We start from the raw sequence: 22,274 nt of genomic DNA on the forward strand, positions 1-22,274 counted from the left end.
ATGAATATCTAAATGCATATCCCCATGAAAATGATTGCGATGAATCAAATGATTGGCATGGAGATGTGAAGAATTACACTACATGACCAAAAGTATGTGAACACCTGCTTGTTGAACATCTCATTCCAAAATCATGGGCATTAATATGGAGTTGGTCCCCCCTTTGCTGCTATAACAGCCCACTCTTCTGGGAAGGCTTTCAACTAGATGTTGGAACATTGCTGCGGGTACTTGCTTCCATTCAGCCACAAGAGCATTAGTGAGATCGGGCACTGATGTTGGCCGATTAGGCCTGGCTCGCAGTCAGCGTTCCAAGTCATCCCAAAGTTGTTAGATGGGGTTGAGGTCAGGGCTCTGTGCGTTCCAGTCAAGTTCTTCCACACCAGTCTCGACAAACCATTTCTGTATGGACCTCGCTTTGTGCACGGGGGCATTGTCATGCTGAAACAGGAAAGGGCCTTCACCAAACTGTTGCCACAAAGTTGGAAGCACAGAATCGTCTAGAATGTCATTGTATGCTGTAGCGTTAAGACTTCCCTTCACTGGAACTGAGGGGCCTAGCCCGAACCATGAAAAACAGCCCCAGACAATTATTCCACCTCCACCAAACTTTACAGTTGGCACTATGCATTGGGGCAGGTAGTTTTCTCCTGGTATCCGCCAAAACCAGATTTGTCCGTCAGACTGCCAGATGGTGAAGCATGATTCATCACTCCAAAGAACGCGTTTCCACTGCTCCAGAGTCCAATGGCGGCAAGCTTTACAACGAACAGTTACTGTGCTGATGTTGCTTCCAGAGGCAGTTTGGAACTCGGTAGTGAGTGTTGCAACCCGAGGACAGATGATTTTTACGCGCTACGCGCTTCAGCGGTCCCGTTCTGTGAGCTTGTGTGGCCTATCACTTCCCGGCTGAGCCGGTGTTGCTCCTAGACGTTTCCACTTCACAATAAGAGCACTTACAGTTGACTGGGGCAGCTCTAGCAGGGCTGAAATTTGACGAACTGACTTGTTGGAAAGATGGTATCCTATGACGGTGCCACGTTGAAAGTAACTGAGCTCTTCAGTAAGGGCATTCTACTGTCAATGTTTGTATATGGAGATTGCATAGCTGTGTGCTCGATTTTATACACCGGTCAGCAACCGGTGTGGTTGAAATAGCTGAATCCACTAATTTGAAGTGGTGTCCACATACTTTTGTATATATAGTGTATCATTCACTATTGAGTGATGATGGCCTATTTTGAAATTATGTAGCCTATACCTAACGTAGTGTTTGAGGGTATTACAAATATAAAATGTTCTTTAGACAATATGTGTGGGCTTAGGCAGACTTTGCAATTGGAGGATGTCTTTTAATGAATACTCTATAATGATACGTTGATTTTGGAAATTATGACGTCATTTATATATTTTTTGCGCTCCCTCACTTAAAAAAGAGCACTACACCACTGATAAAGTCCCACTCTTTCTGAATTCACCCTAGGCCTATAGCACAACTTCAATCTCTAACGCGTGAATACAGAAATGTAAAACAAATTACATTATATGTCTTTATTGTCCTGCATAGCTCAGTGACAGACAGCGGGGCACGCAGCTGGCTGCCTAGTTCTATTTGACAGTCAGCAGCAAGCGCATGATATGTATGGAGGACCAAAAGTGCCACAATTAAATAAATAAATACACCATTAAATAATTACTTAAATGTGTCATTAATTAATTCAAATTAGAATTAAATACATAAATGTGTAATTAAATGTATCATTAATTAATTCAAATACCGATTCATTTTATGTAAAATACATATATAATTATTTCACTATTTACATTTACATTTCATGATCCTGCATTGCAGTGATTCATGAATTACTTAAAACTGTCAAACTGACCCATCAAAGTCAGTGGGCGGGGCTAACGCGAATCTAGTCTGATCCATTGCTTTGGTCTGAAGTAGAGTAGGCCAACCTGGATAGAGACAATGGAGGATCTCCGTGAACTTTCCAGGGAGTTGGTTAGAGACATTTTAAACTTAGCAGAGGATGTAGAAGCAGGACCTGCTGACATTATCCGGAATTGATTTGTCTTGGCTTGATGCAGAGGGTAACCAATCAGGCGTTAGGTTCCGCCTACCAACTTTTGATGGGTCAGTTTGACAGTTTTAAGTAATTCAGGAAGCACTCCAACGCAGGACCATGAAATGTAAATGTAAATAGTGAAATTATTATATATGTATTTTACATAAAATGAATCGGTATTTGAATTAATTAATGACACATTTAATAACACATTTATGTATTTAATTCTAATTTTAATTAATTAATGACACATTTAAGTAATTATTTAATGGTGTATTTATTTATTTAATTGTGGCACTTTTAGTCCTCCATAGATATGCGCCCTCGTGCGTGTGGTAACAGCAGTTGTCGGACAGAACTGAAAAAACAACGCAGCCATTTTGAGTCGAGAATAAAAACTCAAAAGAGCAAAGAAATCACATTAATGCTCTACAATGTATCAAAATAAGTACAATCGGTAACATCTCGTGTGGTTAGTTTCCATTTGGCAATCCTATCTGTACTGTCGTCCCAATTTTTCGTCCGCGCTATCTCATCAGGCTGGCATTCCAAAATGCAATTTAAAACCATTTATCCCAAGCTTTAAATCTAGCAATAACCAATCAGAGCATCCGGAATCCGATGTCAGTGACGGAGTATCCAATCGGCGCATGCGTCTCACGAGCGAGCGTAGCAGGGTAAAGATGGCGGCGGGCTCGGATTTGCTGGATGATGTTTTCTTCAACACTGAGGTGGACGAGAAAGTAGTTAGTGATCTAGTTGGATCTTTGGAGTCTGAGCTCACCGGATCGGGTCGCGGAAACTCTGCAGTCAGGATACAGGCTGCCGCAAATCACATCGGCAACTCCAATGTCCAGGACAGCAAAATGGGACTTTCACAAGAGCTTGCTAAACCAGGTAACGCGTAAAATATAGCTTTAGCTGCTGACTCTGGTTAGCAAATTTTTGTCACGTAGTTTTTCCTGTTTGCGTATCTTTTAGCCACACCATTTGACAAAACTCTTGCTTATACACATGTTCAATTTATATATATTTGATATTTCCCTTTCTCTCATGTTTCCTCTGCTGTAGGGACTAGCGTCCAAGGGGGTGTCATTAATAGTACGAGGTCCACCATGGATATAGCGGCGGGAACGACGGCTGCGGGCTCGAGCATGACAGCCGGACACAGTCAGAGTAAGACGGGGACAGCCGGTGGTGTGTTAACAGTGGTTCCCGATCACCGGGAAGGGATAGGAAAAACTGGAGCGGCTGGTGTTGTACAAACTTTAAATGGAAGTAACGTTGTAATAAACTCTCATAATTTGGTGAGCTCGGCAAGCAGCACAGTGCCCGCCGTCACGGTTGTCAACAACGGACCAGGCTCCGTGGTCAAAGGAAACGTAATCTTACCCTCAACTTCCAGCACTGTCATTCAAACCTCTCTAATGCACAACGCTGTCACTTCAACTGTAATATCGTCTCAGCCGTCTGTTCTAAACAGTGTGCCCACTGTCACGCTCGTGAGGCCGCCTATGCAAACCCCCGGAACAGTCACATCGCAGAGCGGGAGAAATACCTTTCTGACATCAACTGTCAACGTCGCCCACCCTGCATGTTCAGGAGCACAAGTCAACAAGTCGGAGACGCCAAAAACGATCATACAAACGACAGCACAGGTGACGGGGACGACGACAGCAGCTTTAGGGAAAAGCCCGGTTTTACAAAATGTAAGGACCTCCATCCCATCGACTATTGCTACCAGTCCTGGTGGGATAAGGGCGATCGCGCCTCAGGTGTTGGCCCCAATACTTCCGCAGCCCCAACAGAATGCTCCAAACATCCAAAACATTCAGCTCCCCCCAGGTAACTTTTCTATTCTCAGTTGATATTGCATAGCTGATTCATTTAAGCATGTTTTCATGTGTTACAGTAGCCAATTATGTCAGTGAGCCACAGTGAGTGGAGAAGGGATACAATGCATCTTGCTGGCAGCGTTTCAAGGCTCTATGTGATGAACATGAACTTTGTTGCAAATTTATGGCTAGCATTTGTAAACTCATGTCAGCTACAGTTGTCATCGCTGTGGCACACAGATGAGCCTTTTGTTTGTTTATCATACAAACTGACCAGTTGCTATACTGTACTCCATCCCAGTCTCTTGTGCATGTGTTTTGCTGTCCATTGTTCATGCTCCTCCAGCGCACTGTGACCTGTGGGAACATTCTATTGATTCTGTACTTGTTTTGCCTGTAAAATCAGATTAGTGTTGTGCTGTTCCCTGTTGTGAGGTCCTGATAGCACACGTACAGTTGAAGTCGGAAGTTTACATACACTTAGGTTGGAGTCATTAAAACTAGTTTTTCAACCACTCCACAAATGTCTTGTTAAAAAAACTATAGTTTTGGTAAGTCGGTTAGGACATCTACTTTGCGCATGACACAAGTAATTTTTCTATCAATTGTTTACAGACAGATTATTTCACTTATAATTCACTGTATCACAATTCCAGTGGGTCAGAAGTTTACATACACTAAATTGACTGTGTCTTTAAACAGCTTGGAAAATTCCAGAAAATGATGTCATGCCTTTAGAAGCTTCTGATAGGCTAATTGACATAATTTGAGTGAATTGGAGGTATACCTGTGGATGTATTTCAAGGCCTACCTTCAAACTCAGTGCCTCTTTGCTTGACATCATGGGAAAATCAAAAGAAATCAGCCAAAACCTCAGAAAAGAAATTGTAGACCTCCACATGTCTGGTTCATCCTTGGGAGCAATTTCCAAACGCCTGAAGGTACCACGTTCATCTGTACAAACAATAGTACGCAAGTATAAACACCATGGACCACGCAGCCGTCATACCGCTCAGGAAGGAGACGCGTTCTGTCTCCTAGAGATGAATGTACTTTGGTGCGAATCAATCCCAGAACAACAGGACCCTGTGAAGATGCTGGCGGAAACAGGTACAAAAGTATCTATATCCACAGTAAAACAAGTCCTATATCGACATAACTTGAAAGGCCGCTCAGCAAGGAAGAAGCCACTGCTCCAAAACCGCCATAAAAAAGCCAGACTACGGTTTGCAACTGCACATGGGGACAAAGATTGTACTTTTTGGAGAAATGTCCTCTGGTCTGATGAAACAAAAATAGGACTGTTTGGCCATATTGACCATCGTTATGTTTGGAGGAAAAAGGGGGACGCTTGCAAGCCGAAGAACACCATCCCAACCGTGAAGCACGGGGGTGGCAGCATCATGCTGTGGGGGTGCTTTGCTGCAGGAGGGACTGGTGCACTTCACAAAATAGATGGCATCATGAGGAAGGAAAATTATGTGGATATATTGAAGCAACATCTCAAAACATCAGTCAGGAAGTTCAAGCTTGGTCACAAATGGGTCTTCCAAATGGACAATGACCCCAAGCATACTTCCAAAGTTGTGGCATAATGGCTTAAGGACAACAATGTCAAGGTATTGGAGTGGCCATCACAAAGCCCTGACCTCAATGCTATAGAACATTTGTGGTCAGAACTGAAAAAGCGTGTGCGATCAAGGAGGCCTACAAACCTGACTCAGTTACACCAGCTCTGTCAGGAGGAATGGGCCAAAATTCACCAAACTTATTGTGGGAAGCTTGTGGAAGGCTACCTGACATGTTTGACCCAAGTTAAAGTGTATGTAAACTTCTGACCCACTGAGAATGTGTTGAAAGAAATAAAAGCTGAAAGAAATAATTCTCTCTACTATTATTCTGACATTTCACATTCTTAAAATAAAGTGGTGATCCTAACTGACATAAGACAGGGAAGTTTTACTAAGATTAAATGTCAGGAATTGTGAAAAACAGAGTTTAAATGTGTATGTAAACTTCTGACTTCAACTGTACATGGACCCACTATCAAGGGGCACACTGACACTGTAGTGCATCATGTAACCTAGTTGCAAGCATGTGTCATTTTCTGTTGGAACTGCATGTCTCACAGTTTCTGTCTAACAATGCTATCCACCATTAAGCGCTCCGCTGATAGTTGAGTTTTAGTGACAATTACTTTTTATTGTATCACTTTTCTGCTAAGAGTGGCCAAATATTTTCTAAGCAAACAACGCTTTAGAAGATATTCAATTGTCACGTATTTAACGAGTCTGTCTGTTGATCTATGACCCCTGTTTGACCCCTCCATGCCCTCTGCCCTGTGCAGGGATGGTGTTGGTGCGCAGTGAGAGTGGGCAGCTGTTAATGATCCACCAGCAGACCCTGGCCCAGATGCAGGCTCAATCCCAGTCCCAGAGCGCCATGACCCCACGGCCAGCCACCCCCACCAGCACTCCCCCTGTCCAGATCACCTCTGTACAGGTACACACACACACTGAAACTGTAAATCATGTCTCAGCTCCAGGGATGGAGAGATCAGTGTGATTGAATAAAAACAGGGATTAAAGAGAGAGAGGTGAACTCCTGGAGCCGTTTGCAACAATTGGGCGTAAAAAAGTTGTATTTAAATGCTATGTCGGGCATAGCTACGTCTTTGGGATCAGAATTTACACCTGTTGCACCAACCAAAATAAGACTAGTCCGGCTTAAGTAATGCGCATTCATGATGATGGTTGCTAGGCAGCGACAGTGGCAGTTATAAACTTTGCGAGGCATGTCCTATCACTTCGCAAAGCCCACCACTATGCATGCAAGTTTTCTTAACCACAACTGGATGGATTATTATAAATAAATAAAAACATTTTTAGTCATTTAGCAGACGCTCTTATCCAGAGCGATTTACAGTTAGTGAGTGCATACATTTTCATACTGCTCCCCCGTGGGAATCGAACCCACAACCCTGGCGTTGCAAGCGCCATGCTCTACCAACTGAGCTACACGGGGGGCTGTAATCAATAATTACTGTGGGAATGAATATCACTGAATGACTAAAATATTGGAATAAAGTTGGCTAATGCCATAGAAGGCATTTATCATATTGTTGCTTACTGAAACTCCCAAAGTCGTCCAACCGTTTTAAATACTTTAAAGCAATAGCTATATGTGGTCAACCATAATTTCAGCACCTTAATGATTGGGACAGTGTTGTCGCGGCACTTTGAGACAAGCGTGGGGACTCCTCTTGATAAATCAATCAATGTCAGATTTTTGTTTTCACGGAATCTCCATTTGGATATTTGGTTACAATTAGGCTGGGAAAATGTTTGCCAAATTGAGTGTTCATGATGATAATCTTTAGTCTAGTTTGCTCGTCTAACAGTGTTGTCATAATATTTTGTTATTATGCTGTGTAGCCGTACAACAGGTGGATTATTCTGCTCTTTACTCGTGTAGTAGCCTAGGCTATTCCCGACTAAAAGCCCTTGACTTGTCTGATAATCAATCAGTATGATTTTGTTTCAATCTCCGTCTGTATGTTTGGTTAATAGGTTTCTGTCTGGGCAAATAAGTGGGGGTGGCAGATCATCTATTTGTTTGCTAATATCTGATCAGACACATTTAGCGTGCTCTAATGTAGCATAAATCAAGTGTATTATGTAGCTATTGACTTGCGCATAGGCAACATGAAAAGCCTGCGTAGGTTGTGAAATATGAACACGAGACTCGCATCATTTTGAAAATATAGATTGCTGTTATTTTCTGTGCATATCATGAATGAAGATAGTCCCAATTTAGCGCCCTGCTAGTCGTAGAATCTACTCCCAGTCGTAGCTCATACAGTGGGGAAAAAAGTATTTAGTCAGCCACCAATTGTGCAAGTTCTCCCACTTAAAAAGATGAGAGGCCTGTAATTTTCATCATAGGTACACGTCAACTATGCCAGACAAAATGAGGAAAAAAAATCCAGAAAATCACATTGTAGGATTTTTAATGAATTTATTTGCAAATTATGGTGGAAAACAAGTATTTGGTCAATAACAAAAGTTTCTCAATACTTTGTTATATACCCTTTGTTGGCAATGACACAGGTCAAACGTTTTCTGTAAGTCTTCTCAAGGTTTTCACACACTAATGCTGGTATTTTGGCCCATTCCTCCATGCAGATCTCCTCTAGAGCAGTGATGTTTTGGGGCTGTCGCTCGGCAACACGGACTTTCAACTCCCTCCAAAGATTTTCTATGGGGTTGAGATCTGGAGACTGGCTAGGCCATTCCAGAACCTTGAAATGCTTCTTACGAAGCCACTCCTTCGTTGCCCAGGCGGTGTGTTTGGGATCATTGACATGCTGAAAGACCCAGCCACGTTTCATCTTCAATGCCCTTGCTGATGGAAGGAGGTTTTCACTCAAAATCTCACGATACATGGCCCCATTCATTCTTTCCTTTACACGGATCAGTCGTCCTGGTCCCTTTGCAGAAAAACAGCCCCAAAGCATGATGTTTCCACCCCCATGCTTCACAGTAGGTATGGTATTCTTTGGATGCAACTCAGCAATCTTTGTCCTCCAAACACGACGAGTTGAGTTTTTTTATCAAAAAGTTCTATTTTGGTTTCATCTGACCATCTGACATTCTCCCAATCCTCTTCTGGATCATCCAAATGCACTCTAGCAAACTTCAGACGGGCCTGGACATGTACTGGCTTAAGCAGGGGGACACGTCTTGCACTGCAGGATTTGAGTCCCTGGCGGCGTAGTGTGTTACTGATGGTAGGCTTTGTTACTTTGGTCCCAGCTCTCTGCAGGTCATTCACTAGGTCCCCCTGTGTGGTTTGGGATTTTTGCTCACCGTTCTTGTGATCATTTTGACCCCACGGGGTGAGATCTTGCGTGGAGCCCCAGATCGAGGGAGATTATCAGTGGTCTTGTATGTCTTCCATTTCCTAATAATTGCTCCCACAGTTGATTTCTTCAAACCAAGCTGCTTACCTATTGCAGATTCAGTCTTCCCAGCCTGGTGCAGGTGTACAATTTTGTTTCTGGTGTCCTTTGACAGCTCTTTGGTTTTGGCCATAGTGGAGTTTGGAGTGTGACTGTTTGAGGTTGTGGACAGGTGTCTTTTATACTGATAACAAGTTCAAACAGGTGCCATTAATACAGGTAACGAGTGGAGGAATGAGGAGCCTCTTAAAGAAGTTGTTACAGGTCTGTGAGAGCCAGAAATCTTGATTGTTTGTAGGTGACCAAATACTTATTTTCCACCATAATTTGCAAATAAATTCATTAAAAATCCTACAATGTGATTTTCTGGATTTCTTTTTCTCAATTTGTCTGTCATAGTTGACGTGTACCTATGATGAAAATTACAGGCCTCTCTCATCTTTTTAAGTGGGAGAACTTGCACAATTGGTGGCTGACTAAATACTTTTTTTCCCCACTGTAGAAGGCCTACACCCTTCTGGTGCAACAGGTATAATTTTTAAGACCAACTGGTGCAACCGGCCCCAGAACCCTTGTCCTTTCCTCTTTCCTGTAGGCTCCAGGGATGCCCCTCATGGCCCGTCAGGTGACCCCCACCACCGTCACTAAGCAGGGCTCCCCTGCTCAGAGCACTGTCCAGGCCACCACCACCCTCCAGAGGCCTCCTGTACTACAGCAGGTAGATACACACCTCATCCCCCTCTTCTCTCCTCTTTGGGAGTCCCCCCCCCCCCCCCCCCCCCCCCTCAGTCTTATTTCATCCCCTGCTCACTTTGTCCCATCTCCTGTAGAACACCATTATGCTGGGTGGGGCAGCTGCCACCCCAAGTCAGGCCCCAGTGCAGCCTGGCTCGGCAGCAGCAGCAGTCACCCAGCGAGCAGGGACTCCCGGAACTACTGGGACACCAGGAACTCCCACTACCATTACGGTGAGACAATACTCCTCTACTCCCTCCCTCCTGCATTTATCTACTCCTAAATGGTCATGCAAGGGTTTTTACTCATGTGTATGTGTGTAGGAGACCCTGGAGAATGTGAAGAAATGCAAGAACTTCCTTTCAACACTGATCAACTAAACTAATCACTGATCATAATCTTGATGTGATTGGCCTGACTGAAACATGGCTTAAGCCTGATGAATTTGCTGTGTTAAATGAGGCCTCACCTCCTGGTTACACTAGTGACCATATTCCCCGTGCATCCCGCAAAGGCGGAGGTGTTGCTAACATTTACGATAGCAAATTTCAATTTACAAAAAAAAAAATGACGTTTTCATCTTTCGAGCTTCTAGTCATGAAATCTATGCAGCCTACTCAATCACTTTTTATAGCTACTGTTTACAGGCCTCCTGGGCCATATACAGCATTCCTCTCTGAGTTTCCTGAATTCCTATCAGACCTTGTAGTCATAGCAGATCATATTCTAATTTTTGGTGATTTTAATATTCACATGGAGAAGTCCACAGACCCACTCCAAAAGTCCTTCGGAGCCATTATCGACTCAGTGGGTTTTGTCCAACATGTCTCTGGACCTACTCACTGCCACAGTCATACTCTGGACCTAGTTTTGTCCCATGGAATAAATGTTGTAGATCTTAATGTTTTTCCACAAAATCCTGGACTATCGGACCACCATTTTATTACGTTTGCAATCGCAACAAATAATCTGCTCAGACCCCAACCAAGGAGCATCAAAAGTCGTGCTATAAATTCTCAGACAACACAAAAATTCATTGATGCCCTTCCAGACCCCTTCTGCCTACCCAAGGACGTCAGAGGACAAAAATCAGTTAACCACTTAACTGAGGAACTAAATTTAACCTTGCACAATACCCTAGATGCAGTTGCACCCCTAAAAACGAAAAACATTTGTCATAAGAAACTAGCTCCCTGGTATACAGAAAATACCCGAGCTTTGAAGCAAGCTTCCAGGAAATTGGAACGGAAATGGCGCCACACCAAACTGGAAGTCTTCCGACTAGCTTGGAAAGACAGTACCGTGCAGTACCGAAGAGCCCTCACTGCTGCTCGATCATCCTACTTTTCCAAATTAATCGAGGAAAATAAGAACAATCCAAAATTTCTTTTTGATACTGTTGCAAAGCTAACTAAAAAGCAGCATTCCCCAAGAGAGGATGGTTTTCACTTCAGCAGTGATAAATTCATGAACTTCTTTGAGGAAAAGATCATGACCATTAGAAAGCAAATTACGGACTCCTCTTTGAATCTGCGTATTCCTCCAGGGCTTAGCTGTCCTGGATCTGCACAGCTCTGCGAGGGCCTGGGATCGGGAGAGACACTTAAGTGTTTTAGTACTATATCTCTTGACACAATGATGAAAATAATCATGGCCTCTAAACCTTCAAGCTGCATACTGGATCCTATTCCTACTAAACTGCTGAAGGAGCTGCTTCCTGTGCTTGGCCCTCCTATGTTGAACATAATAAACAGCTCTCTATCCACCGGATGTGTACCAAACTCACTAAAAGTGGCAGTGATAAAGCCTCTCTTGAAAAAGCCAAACCTTGACCCGGAAAATATAAAAAACTATCGGCCAATATCGAATCTTCCATTCCTCTCAAAAATTTTAGAAAAAGCTGTTGCGCAGCAACTCACTGCCTTTCTGAAGACAAACAATGTATACGAAATGCTTCAGTCTGGTTTTAGACCCCATCATAGCACTGAGACTGCACTTGTGAAGGTGGTAAATGACCTTTTAATGGCGTCAGACCGAGGCTCTGCATCTGTCCTCGTGCTACTAGACCTTAGTGCTGCCTTTGACACCATCGATCACCACATTCTTTTGGAGAGACTGGAAACCCAAATTGGTCTACACGGACAAGTTCTGGCCTGGTTTAGATCCTACCTGTCGGAAAGATATCAGTTTGTCTCTGTGAATGGTCTGTCCTCCGACAAATCAACTGTACATTTCGGTGTTCCTCAAGGTTCCGTTTTAGGACCACTATTGTTTTCACTATATATTTTACCTCTTGGGGATGTTATTCGAAAACATAATGTTAACTTTCACTGCTATGCGGATGACACACAGCTGTACATTTCAATGAAGCATGGTGAAGCCCCAAAATTGCCCTCGCTAGAAGCCTGTGTTTCAGACATAAGGAAGTGGATGGCTGAAAACTTTTTACTTTTAAACTCGGACAAAACAGAGATGCTTGTTCTAGGTCCCAAGAAACAAAGAGATCTTCTGTTAAATCTGACAATTCATCTTGATGGTTGTAAAGTCGTCTCAAATAAAACTGTGAAGGACCTAGGCGTTACTCTTGACCCTGATCTCTCTTTTGACGAACATATCAAGACTGTTTCAAGGACAGCTTTTTTCCATCTACGTAACATTGCAAAAATCAGAAATTTTCTGTCCAAAAATGATGCAGAAAAATTAATCCATGCATTTGTTACTTCTAGATTAGACTACTGCAATGCTCTATTTTCCGGCTACCCGGATAAAGCACTAAATAAACTTCAGTTAGTGCTAAATACGGCTGCTAGAATCCTGACTAGAACCAAGAAATTTGATCATATTACTCCAGTGCTAGCTTCCCTACACTGGCTTCCTGTTAAGGCAAGGGCTGATTTCAAGGTTTTACTGTTAACCTATAAAGCGTTACATGGGCTTGCTCCTACCTATCTTTCCGAGTTGGTCCTGCCGTACATACCAATACGTACGCTACGGTCACAAGACGCAGGCCTCCTAATTGTCCCTAGAATTTCTAAGCAAACAGCGGGAGGCAGGGCTTTCTCCTATAGATCTCCATTTTTATGGAACAGTCTGCCTACCCATGTGAGAGACGCAGACTCGGTCTCAACCTTTAAGTCTTTACTGAAGACTTATCTCTTCAGTAGGTCATATGATTGAGTGTAGTCTGGCCCAGGAGTGTGAAGGTGAACGGAAAGGCTGGAGCAACGAACAGCCCTTGCTGTCTCTGCCAGGCCGGTTCCCCTCTCCACTGGGGTTCTCTGCCTCTAACCCTGTTGCAGGGGCTGAGTCACTGGCCTGCTGGTGCTCTTTCATGCCGTCCCTGGGAGGGGTACGTCAATTGAGTGGGTTGAGTTACTGACGTGATCTTCCTGTCTGGGTTGGCGACCCCCCCCCCCCCTTGGTTTGTGCTGTGGTGGAGACCTCTGTGGGCTATACTCGGCCTTGTCTCAGGATTGTAAGTTGGTGGTTGGGGATATCCCTCTAGTGGTGCGGGGGCTGTGCTTTGGCGGAGTGGGTGGGGTTATATCCTTCCTGTTTGGCCCTGTCCGGGGGTTTCTTCGGATGGGGCCACAGTGTCTCCGGACCGCTCCTGTCTCAGCCTCCAGTATTTATGCTGCAGTAGTTTATGTGTCGGGGGGCTGGGGTTAGTTGGTTATACCTGGAGTACTTCTCCTGTCTTATCCAGTGTCCTGTGTGAATTTAAGTATGCTCTCTCTAATTCTCTCGTTCTCTCTTTCTCTCTGAGAACCTGAGCCCTAGGACCATACGTCAGGACTACCGGGCATGATGACACCCTGCTGCCCCCAGTCCGCCTGGCCTTGCTGCTATTCCAGTTTCAACTGTTCTGCCTGCGGCTACGAAACCCCTACCTGTCCCAGACCTGCTGTTTTCAACTCTAAATGATCGGCTATGAAAAGCCAACTGAGAGACCTGAGCCCTAGGACCATACGTCGGGACTACCGGCCGTGGTGACTCCTTGCTATCCCCAGTCCGCCTGGCCTTGCTGCTATTCCAGTTTAAACTGTTCTGCCTGCGGTTATGGAACCCCTACCTGTCCCAGACCTGCTGTTTTAAACTCTAATGATCGGCTATGAAAAGCCAACTGAGATTTATTCCTGATTATTATTTGACCATGCTTGTCACTTATGAACATTTTTGAACATCTTGGCATGGTTCTGTTATAATCTCCACCCGGCACAGCCAGAAGAGGACTGGCCACCCCTCATAGCCTGGTTCCTCTCTAGGTTTCTTCCTAGGTTTTGCCTTTCTAGGGAGTTTTTCCTAGCCACCGTGCTTCTACACCTGCATTACTAGCTGTTTGGGGTTTTAGGCTGGGTTTCTGTACAGCACTTCGAGATATTAGCTGATGTAAGAAGGGCTATATAAAATAAAATTGATTGATTGATTGATCAAGCTGGCATCCAGCGGGAAGCAGTCGTCTGAGACCACGGCCAGCGTCAAGGACCTGGTCAAGAGCCTGTTGGTACGCCTGTCTGGCCGTCTGTGTCTGTTTCTCTGTCTCTCTCTTGCGCTCGCTCTTACTCTTTTTCTCACTCTGTCTTTCTACATTGATGTCTGTGTTTTTCTACCACCGCAGGAGGGTAAGATTGAAGCGGAGGAGTTCACCAGTCGGTTATACCGGGAGCTCAACTCCTCTCCTCAGCCATATCTTGTGCCTTTCCTCAAGGTGAGACTGATGTAGCTAGCTATACACTCGCAACCCAAACAAATACAAGTGGCCAGAAGATGCGATATAGATGAGGGAATGACCTGTGCTCTCCCTCCCCATCTCCAGAGGAGTCTCCCTGCACTGCGTCAGATGACCCCAGACTCGACAGCCTTCATCCAGCAGAGCCAGCTGCCCCAGGCCAGCGCCCAGCCTGCCTCCTCCTCCACGGCCCTGACTTCTGTGGTGCTGGGGGGCACGGCCGCCGCACAGAGACCCCCTCTTAACAGCACCACCAGCCCCGGGGCCAAGGGGACCCTGCACCAGTCCCCTGTCATCAGCCTGGCCCAGACACCTCACAGCAAGCCTGGCCTGGTATACTATATCCTAATGATACTCCACTCAGTGTTTCCCCTATCGTATTGGCAGGGGGCCTTGATGTCTTTGTGTCACATGAAGTCTGTATGACTGTATGTTATGTTGAAGGATGACCCCAAGTGTATCACCTGTTTCACACTACATGGCAAAGCTGAGCTGCACTGGGCTGGCCTGGTTACCCATCCACCATAATTGCTGGAACCATGCTAGAAAGGACAATGTTAAAAATAAATACCTGAGCCTGCACAGTAAGGTTCAGGTCTGCTCTATTATGTGAATCAGGCATACGTCTGTTTTATACCTCTCTTTCTCTCTCTCGCGCTCTCTGTGTGTGTGTGTAGATGGTGCCCCAGCAGCAGGGGGCGATGGCGAGTCCTCAGGTAACTCTGGCCCAGGCGCCCATGGTTACTCTCCGAGGCCAGCCCCACAGTCGCATCATGGGACAGCCGCAGGTGGTCAAACAGCTACAAACAGGTTTGTATTGTCTGCTTAACTGTGTCATGCCTTTGTGTTTGATGTGCGTGTTTGTGTACTTCTACATGAAAATGTCAGCTATTTCTCGAACAAAAATATAATTTATACAAAGGATAACATAACTAATACCTATATCTTATTTCAGATTAACCTAGTGCTTTCATATACCATCACTGTATAATATGGCTACTGTGCAGGATTGGAGCTTTTCTGTGTTAGGTATTTTTCCACTGGGAGTCTCTGGGGCAAACACGCTCAGTGTGACCAATGGCAGTGAGCAGTGTCGATGATAAAATGCATCAGACAGAAGTGTTCTGCCGGCTGCTATTAGCTAGTGGAGACAGTAGTAATCTGTGTGTGTGTGGTGTGCTTGTATTACTGTCCTCCTGGGAACCTGAAATCCTCAAAAGTCCCCACAAGGAAAATTCTCCCTCGTGGGGACATTTCTCAGGTCCCCACGATGACAAAGGCTACTTAAGGCTAGGTGGCTAGTAGAATTTAAAAAAATGAAAAATGTTCCCCAACAATTTTAAAACGCCTCTGCCTTAACCCCAAACCCCTATTCTAAACCTAACCAACTTCGTAAAATTGCTAGGTGGCTAGTAGAATTTTAAAAAATGAAAAATGTTCCCCAACAATTTTAAAACGCCTCTGCCTTAACCCCAAACCCCTATTCTAAACCTAAGGTTTAGAATAGGGGTTTGGGGTTAAGGCAGAGGCGTTTTAAAATTGTTGGGGAACATTTTTCATTTTTTAAAATTCTACTAGCCACCTAGCAATTTTACGAAGTTGGCTTTAGCTAGCCCAGATAGGTTACCAATCTCCCAACCTCATAACTAGCTACCAAGAAGCCATTTCAGGCTATTAATCAAATTAGAGTAGCTAGCTTGTCTAACTATCTCAGCTGGCATGGCTGCTGGTAAGGTTGGTAGACTTTAGAAAAGCAAGCAATAACTAAATGTACTGAATAAGACTCACATTCCTTTCTATCTTTTACCCAGATTTTAGCAGAGAAGCATATACTTAGATTACCACCAGTCAGTAAGATACAGACAGCTCAATAAAAATGCTTAGATATGCAGAAAAAGAAACAAATTTTTAACATCGAATTAAGCATAATGATTATGGCTCTAGATTGCAGTTTGAAAAATGCAAAATTCTCCAACTTCCACCCCCGAGCCATCCTTAGATTTTTGGGGTGCATGACGCACCTGGGTTAAGGTAAGGGTTAGGGGAAAATATCAGTTTGAATGGAAATACACTTTAGGTCCCCCACAAGGATAGTAGAACTGTGTGTGTGTTCGTTCACTGGACTGTATGGAAACATCTGTGAAATGTGTTCTTCCACCATCTCTCTTCCTCTTGATCTCAGCTTCTCTCTTCTGCTCACAGCAAATATACCAAGAAAAAGTTAATTATTTATTGATGTGTAATTATACAATATGAAAGGCTGAGGAGGCTGTGTAAAGGTAGTGTCTGCCTGTTATCTAACTGTTCCTTTCCTCCCCCGTCTCTCTGTCTCTTTATCTCAGTTCCTGTAGTGAAACAAGCTCTAGCATCAGGGGCCAAGGGAACACTGGGGCTCCAGTCTATGCTCTCTGTTGCACAGAAGAACAAGCTGAAGGAGGCAAGCGGAGGAACCTTCAAGTAAGCTAAGCCACGCACACATAGACATGCATGCACAAAGTGAAAAAGAGTCCTTATAAACAGTTATCCTTCTCTTTCTCTCCTTTCCCCTTCTTTCCCTGTCTCCCTCATCCAGGGATGATGATGACATTAATGACGTGGCCTCCATGGCTGGAGTCAACCTGTCAGAGGAGAGCGCCCGTATCCTGGCAACCAACTCTGAGCTGGTCGGCGCGGTGACCCGCTCCTGTAAGGACGAGGCCTTCCTCTACACCTCCTCACTAACCCGGAGAGTACAGGAGATCGGTGAGATACACGCCACATACAGTGCATTCGGAAAGTATTCGGACCCCTTGACTTTTTCAACATTTTATTACGTTACAGCCTTATTCTAAAATTGATTAAAACCTTTTTTTCTCTCATCAATCTACACACAATACCCAATAATGACAAAGCAAAAACAGGTTTTTAGAAATGTTTGCAAATGTATAAATAAATAAAATGTATAAATATTACATTTGCATAAGTATTCAGACCCTTCACTCAGGACTTTGTTGAAGCACCTTGGCAGCGATTACAGCCTAGAGTCTTCTTGGGTATGACGCTACAAGCTTGGCACTCCTGTATTTGGGGAGTTTCTCCCATTCTTCTCTGCAGGTCCTCTCAAGCTGTCAGGTTGGATGGGGAGCGTCGCTGCACAGCTATTTTCAGGTCTCCCCAGAGATGTTCGATAGGGTTCAAGTCCGGGCTCTGGCTGGGCCACTTAAGGACATTCAGAGGCTACTCCTGCGTTGTCTTGGCTTTGTGCTTTGGGTCATTGTTCTGTTGGAAGGTGAAACTTCGTCCCAGTCTGAGGTCCTGAGCGCTCTGGAGCAGGTTTTCATCAAGGATCTCTCTGTACTTTGCTCCGTTCATCTTTCCCTCCATCCTGACTAGTCTCCCAGTCCCTGCTGCTGAAAAACATCCCCACAGCATGATGCTGCCACCACTGTGCTTCACCGTAGGGATGGTGCCAGGTTTCCTTCAGACGTGACGCTTGGCATTCAGGCCAAAGAGTTCAATCTTGGTTTCATCAGACCAGAGAATCTTGTTTCTCATGGTCTGCGAGTCCTTTAGGTGCCTTTTGGCAAACTCCAAGTGGGCTGTCACGTGCCTTTTACTGAGGAGTGGCTTCCGTCTGGCCACTCTACCATAAAGGCCTGATTGGTAGAGTGCTGCAGAGATGGTTTTCCTTCTGGAAGGTTCTCCCATCTCCACAGAGGAACTATGGAGCTCTGTCAGTGTGACCATCGGCTTCTTGGTCACCTCCCTGACCAAGGCCCTTTCTCCCCCGATTGCTAAGTTTGGCCGGGCGGCCAGCTCTAGGAAGAGTGTTGGTGGTTCCAAACTTCTTCCATTTAAGAATGATGGGGACCACTGTGTTCTTGGGGACCTTCAATGCTGCAGAAATGTTTTGGTACCCTTCCCCAGATCTGTGCCTCGACACAATCCTGTCTCGGAGCTCTACGGACAATTCCTTCGACCTCATGGCTTGGTTTTTTCTCTGACATGTACTGTCAACTGTGGGACCTTATATAGACAGGTGTGTGCCTTTCCAAATCATGTCCAATCAATTAAATGTACCACAGGTGAACTCCAATTAAGTTATAAAAACATCTCAAGGATGATCAATGGAAACAGGATGCACCTGTGCTCAATTTTGAGTCTCATAGCAAAGGGTCTGAATACTTATGTAAATAAGGTATTTCTATTTGTTATTTTTAATATATTTGCTAAAATGTATTATGTCATTATGGGGTATTGTGTGTAGATTGATGAGGATTTGTTAAAAATGTAATCCGTTTTAGAATGAGGCTGTAACGTAACAAAATGTGGAAAAAGTCAAGGGGTCTGAGTACTTTCCGAATGCACTGTACACGCACTCATGCACACACACACATTCTGTACCTAAAATCTCTTAACATCTCCTGTTCCCTTGTGTTGTAACAGGTAGGAGGTTTGGGGTGACTGACCTGGGGCCAGAGGTTATCAACTACGTTTCCCATGCTACACAGCAGCGGCTGCAGAACCTGCTGGAGAAAGTGACGGAGGTGGCGCAGCAGAAAAACATCACCTTCAAGGTGAGAGAACACAGCTTCTGTGGGTGTTGGCGTTGGCGTGAAGGAGGTTCACGAGTTCTTAAATGAGCTATTAAAGTTCTATGTTTTATTCTGTCTACTGGGTTGTCATCCTTGTTGTTCCTAGCCTTTCATCTTCAAAAAGTGCTGAAGGGCCTCCCGAGTGGCGCAGAGGTCTAAGGCACTGCATCGCAGTGCTAGAGGCGTCACTAAAGACCCGGGTTCTATCCCAGGCTGTGACCGGGAGACCCATGAGGCGGCACACATTTGGCCCAGCATCGTCCGGGTTAGGGGAGGGTTTGGCCGGCCGGGATGTCCTTGTCCCATCGTGCTCTAGCGACTACTTGTGGCAGGCCGGGCGCATGCACGCTGACTTCGGTCGCCAGCTGTACAGTGTTTCCGTACACATTGGTGCGGCTGGCTTCCGGGTTAAGCGAGCAGTGTGTCAAGAAGCAGTGCGGCTTGGCAGGGTCGTGTTTCGAAGGATGCATTGCTCTCGACCTTCACCTCTCCCGAGTCCGTACGGGAGTTGCAGCGATGGGACAAGACTGTAACTACCAATTGGGGAGAAAAAGGGGTAGAAAGTACCGAAAAAGTGCTGAAATAAATGTCTGATGCCCATGATAATATATTTTTAATCATTATTTCTCTCTCCACCCCTCTCTCTCTCCTTCAGGAGGATGATAAGTATGAACAGGTGAGTGATGTGCGAGCCCAGCTGAAGTTCTTTGAACAGCTGGATCAGATGGAGAAACAGAGGAAGGAGGAGCAGGAGAGGGAGATCCTGATGAAGGCTGCTAAGGTAACTAACTCGCCACCAGAGGCATTGATACGCTAACCATAGAAATGTGGAGGGGCAACTTCAACCATATTACATAGTGGTTTGTGCCATCTAGTGGTCATATACTGTAAGTGCCAGTAGTGTTGATCGTGAATCCGTGCCTCTTTCCTCCCCCAGTCTCGATCGCGGCAAGAGGACCCAGAGCAGCTTCGGCTCAAACAGAAGGCCAAAGAGGTGAGAGCGATTGTGTGGCTGTATACAGAGTGTGTATAGCATTAGTGTATTATGTTGTATGCGAATGAATTGTAGTGTTTCTCATACTCTTTGAGTGTCTCAGTCTTCAAGCACAGGAGCGTTGTATGTGTTATGCCTGTTCCCTGTGTGTGTTCTAGATGCAGCAGCAGGAGCTGAATCAGATCAGGCAGAAGGAGGCCAACATGACGGCCCTGGCAGCCATCGGCCCCAGGAAGAAACGGAAAATGGACTCCCCTGTCAGCGGAGCCGGGGCTGAGGTAGAGGATCATAACCAAACATAGACCAGTACTCTGGGCTCGATCGTTGACTATGTATTGCGCTTAACAAAGCGAACCAAATTCTTTGGTTATTGAAGATCAACATGAACTTTCCTTTCTCCGTCTCCCCCTCCCTCCTCCCTCTCTGTAGGGCTCTGGCTCTGGTCCCTCTTCGTCAGGTGGGTCCAGTAGCGGAGGCTCCAGACCTCAGCGCCAGCGCATCACCAGGGTCAACCTCAGGGACCTGCTCTTCTGTCTGGAGAATGAAAGGGAAACCAGCAGCTCACACCTGCTCTACAAAGGCTTCCTCAAATAACACACAGAGACCAGTCTGGCCCAGTAACAATTCCAGAGAGACAAGACATTGAGAGAAACCAGTCACTCTGATGCACCTGACGCAGTCTCCAATAACCTCCCCAACAGATAAGAGAAACCAGCCACTCCCAATAGTACCTCTCTTATAGGGCCAAATGGACCAGCTACACTTGATGGCGGCACCTCCTCTTCTGTGCTCTCCTACAATCATGACCTCCTGGGGGAAAGGCAGACCAGCGGCACCTGGAGTATTAATATTCAGCCGAGCCCTACACGCCCTCCTCAAAGAGAGACCAGGTGAGGTGGTGGGACTGACCTCTGACTAGCGCCTCTCACACTTCTGTAGGGACCAGCTACTGGCAACCTGGTCCCCTCCCATAAACTGCCACCTGGTGCCCTGGAGGGGAAATTCTCCTATTTGTGAGGTCTCCTTTGGGTCTGGAAACATCCTCATTCACAGTAGGTACATAGCTTTTGCATCCTTTAACCTCATGCAAGAGGCCTATATGATTAGACATTTATAAAGGACCCCAGTGAGGAGGACCCTTTTAACACGGTTAACGAACAAATGTACAAAACTGCAGTAGTAACGTCAAATCCCTGACGATACAGAAACTCTGGGCCTTTTGTTGGGGGATACATTTTATTTGTCCTATTTTATAGTCATTCATTCTAGTGCTATTGCCTGTGGATTTTTTTAACGTGACTGATACAAGTGTTCTGCTGAGTTGCCTTCTTACCAAAATAAGCCATATGAATCAGACATGTCTAACTCCCTAGAACTCTGATAACATAACAGGACCCCTACTTGTTATTCAGTAAATTCTCCACTGAGTTTTTAGGCTTTGTTTGATTTCTGTTTTAGTATCTCTTCCCGTGTGCTTTTGTGTTTGACTTTGTTTTGAATCAGTTATTATGATTATGTCAACATGTCTGTTGAAAAGATAATGTACATGTAAACGCACGCAATGTTGCGCTCACACACAGTCTAATTTATGTTGCACTTGTAACATCCAATGGAAAGTCTGTCAATCACAGTTAGATTTTTACTGGTAAAATCATATGTTTTTACCAGTAGACTGTGGGGGGGGGGGGGGGGGGTGGAGGATAAACATTAACAGGTTTATTAATAGTTTTATTTTCAAAAGAGGCATGTAAAATAATTTACAGTAATTTAATTGTTGATGCAACAATGCAAAGTGAGACTGAGACGTTGAGGCAAAGTTGACAATAGATAGCCTATTTATGATTGTGTGATAGAATGCAGAAAATAGACTGAATACGGACTGCACCCCCCGACTGTTTTTTAATCAAGCCGTCGGTCAGAGGGATACACCCACTTTATATATATATATATTTTTTAAATATATTTTTGAATGCACATACTAATTGGTTGTTTCTTAAGGTTTTGGATGGTAGTGTATGAAATAATGTATATTGATGAAACCTTTCTAACTGTACATACTTCAGTTGGCCTTTTGTTAGGTCTATCAATAGAAGATGAATTCTCTCTTCTCAACATTATTTTTCTCTCTGCTAATCAATCAGTATTGATATGTTTTTATACCATCGCCCCTGGCAACTGTTACACACCTTTCCCTCTGTCCATTTTCTATCATAGAACACAGTTTTCAGTGAAAAACTGAAGTATATTCTGTAAATATAATATACATTTTGCACAGCCACTTGTTAATATGTAAATACTCTAATTGAAAGAAAGATGTTTAATGGTGATTGTTTATAGAGGATTGAGAGCGAATGATCTCCTTCATTAAAAAGTGA

At 44.7% G+C, this 22,274-nt stretch overlaps 1 protein-coding gene across 1 annotated transcript; it reads left to right on the forward strand.

The window, feature by feature from the left end:
* Positions 1–2,737: 2,737 nt before the first annotated feature.
* Positions 2,738–21,587, forward strand: LOC311147954 (transcription initiation factor TFIID subunit 4-like). Its single transcript, XM_084184807.1, has 17 exons — positions 2,738–2,969; positions 3,144–3,917; positions 6,255–6,409; positions 9,463–9,585; positions 9,698–9,835; positions 9,926–9,979; positions 14,038–14,106; positions 14,221–14,310; positions 14,419–14,664; positions 15,009–15,141; positions 16,674–16,788; positions 16,904–17,073; positions 18,757–18,887; positions 19,561–19,686; positions 19,843–19,899; positions 20,058–20,177; positions 20,329–21,587. Exons 1-17 carry the CDS (start codon positions 2,756–2,758, stop codon positions 20,491–20,493), a joined length of 2,880 nt encoding a protein of 959 aa, XP_084040933.1. The 5' UTR covers positions 2,738–2,755; the 3' UTR covers positions 20,494–21,587.
* Positions 21,588–22,274: the final 687 nt, after the last annotated feature.

The sequence above is a fragment of the Coregonus lavaretus genome (genome assembly GCF_964263955.1).
Source record: "Coregonus lavaretus genome assembly, chromosome: 20".
Classification (NCBI taxonomy): Eukaryota; Metazoa; Chordata; class Actinopteri; order Salmoniformes; family Salmonidae; genus Coregonus; species Coregonus lavaretus.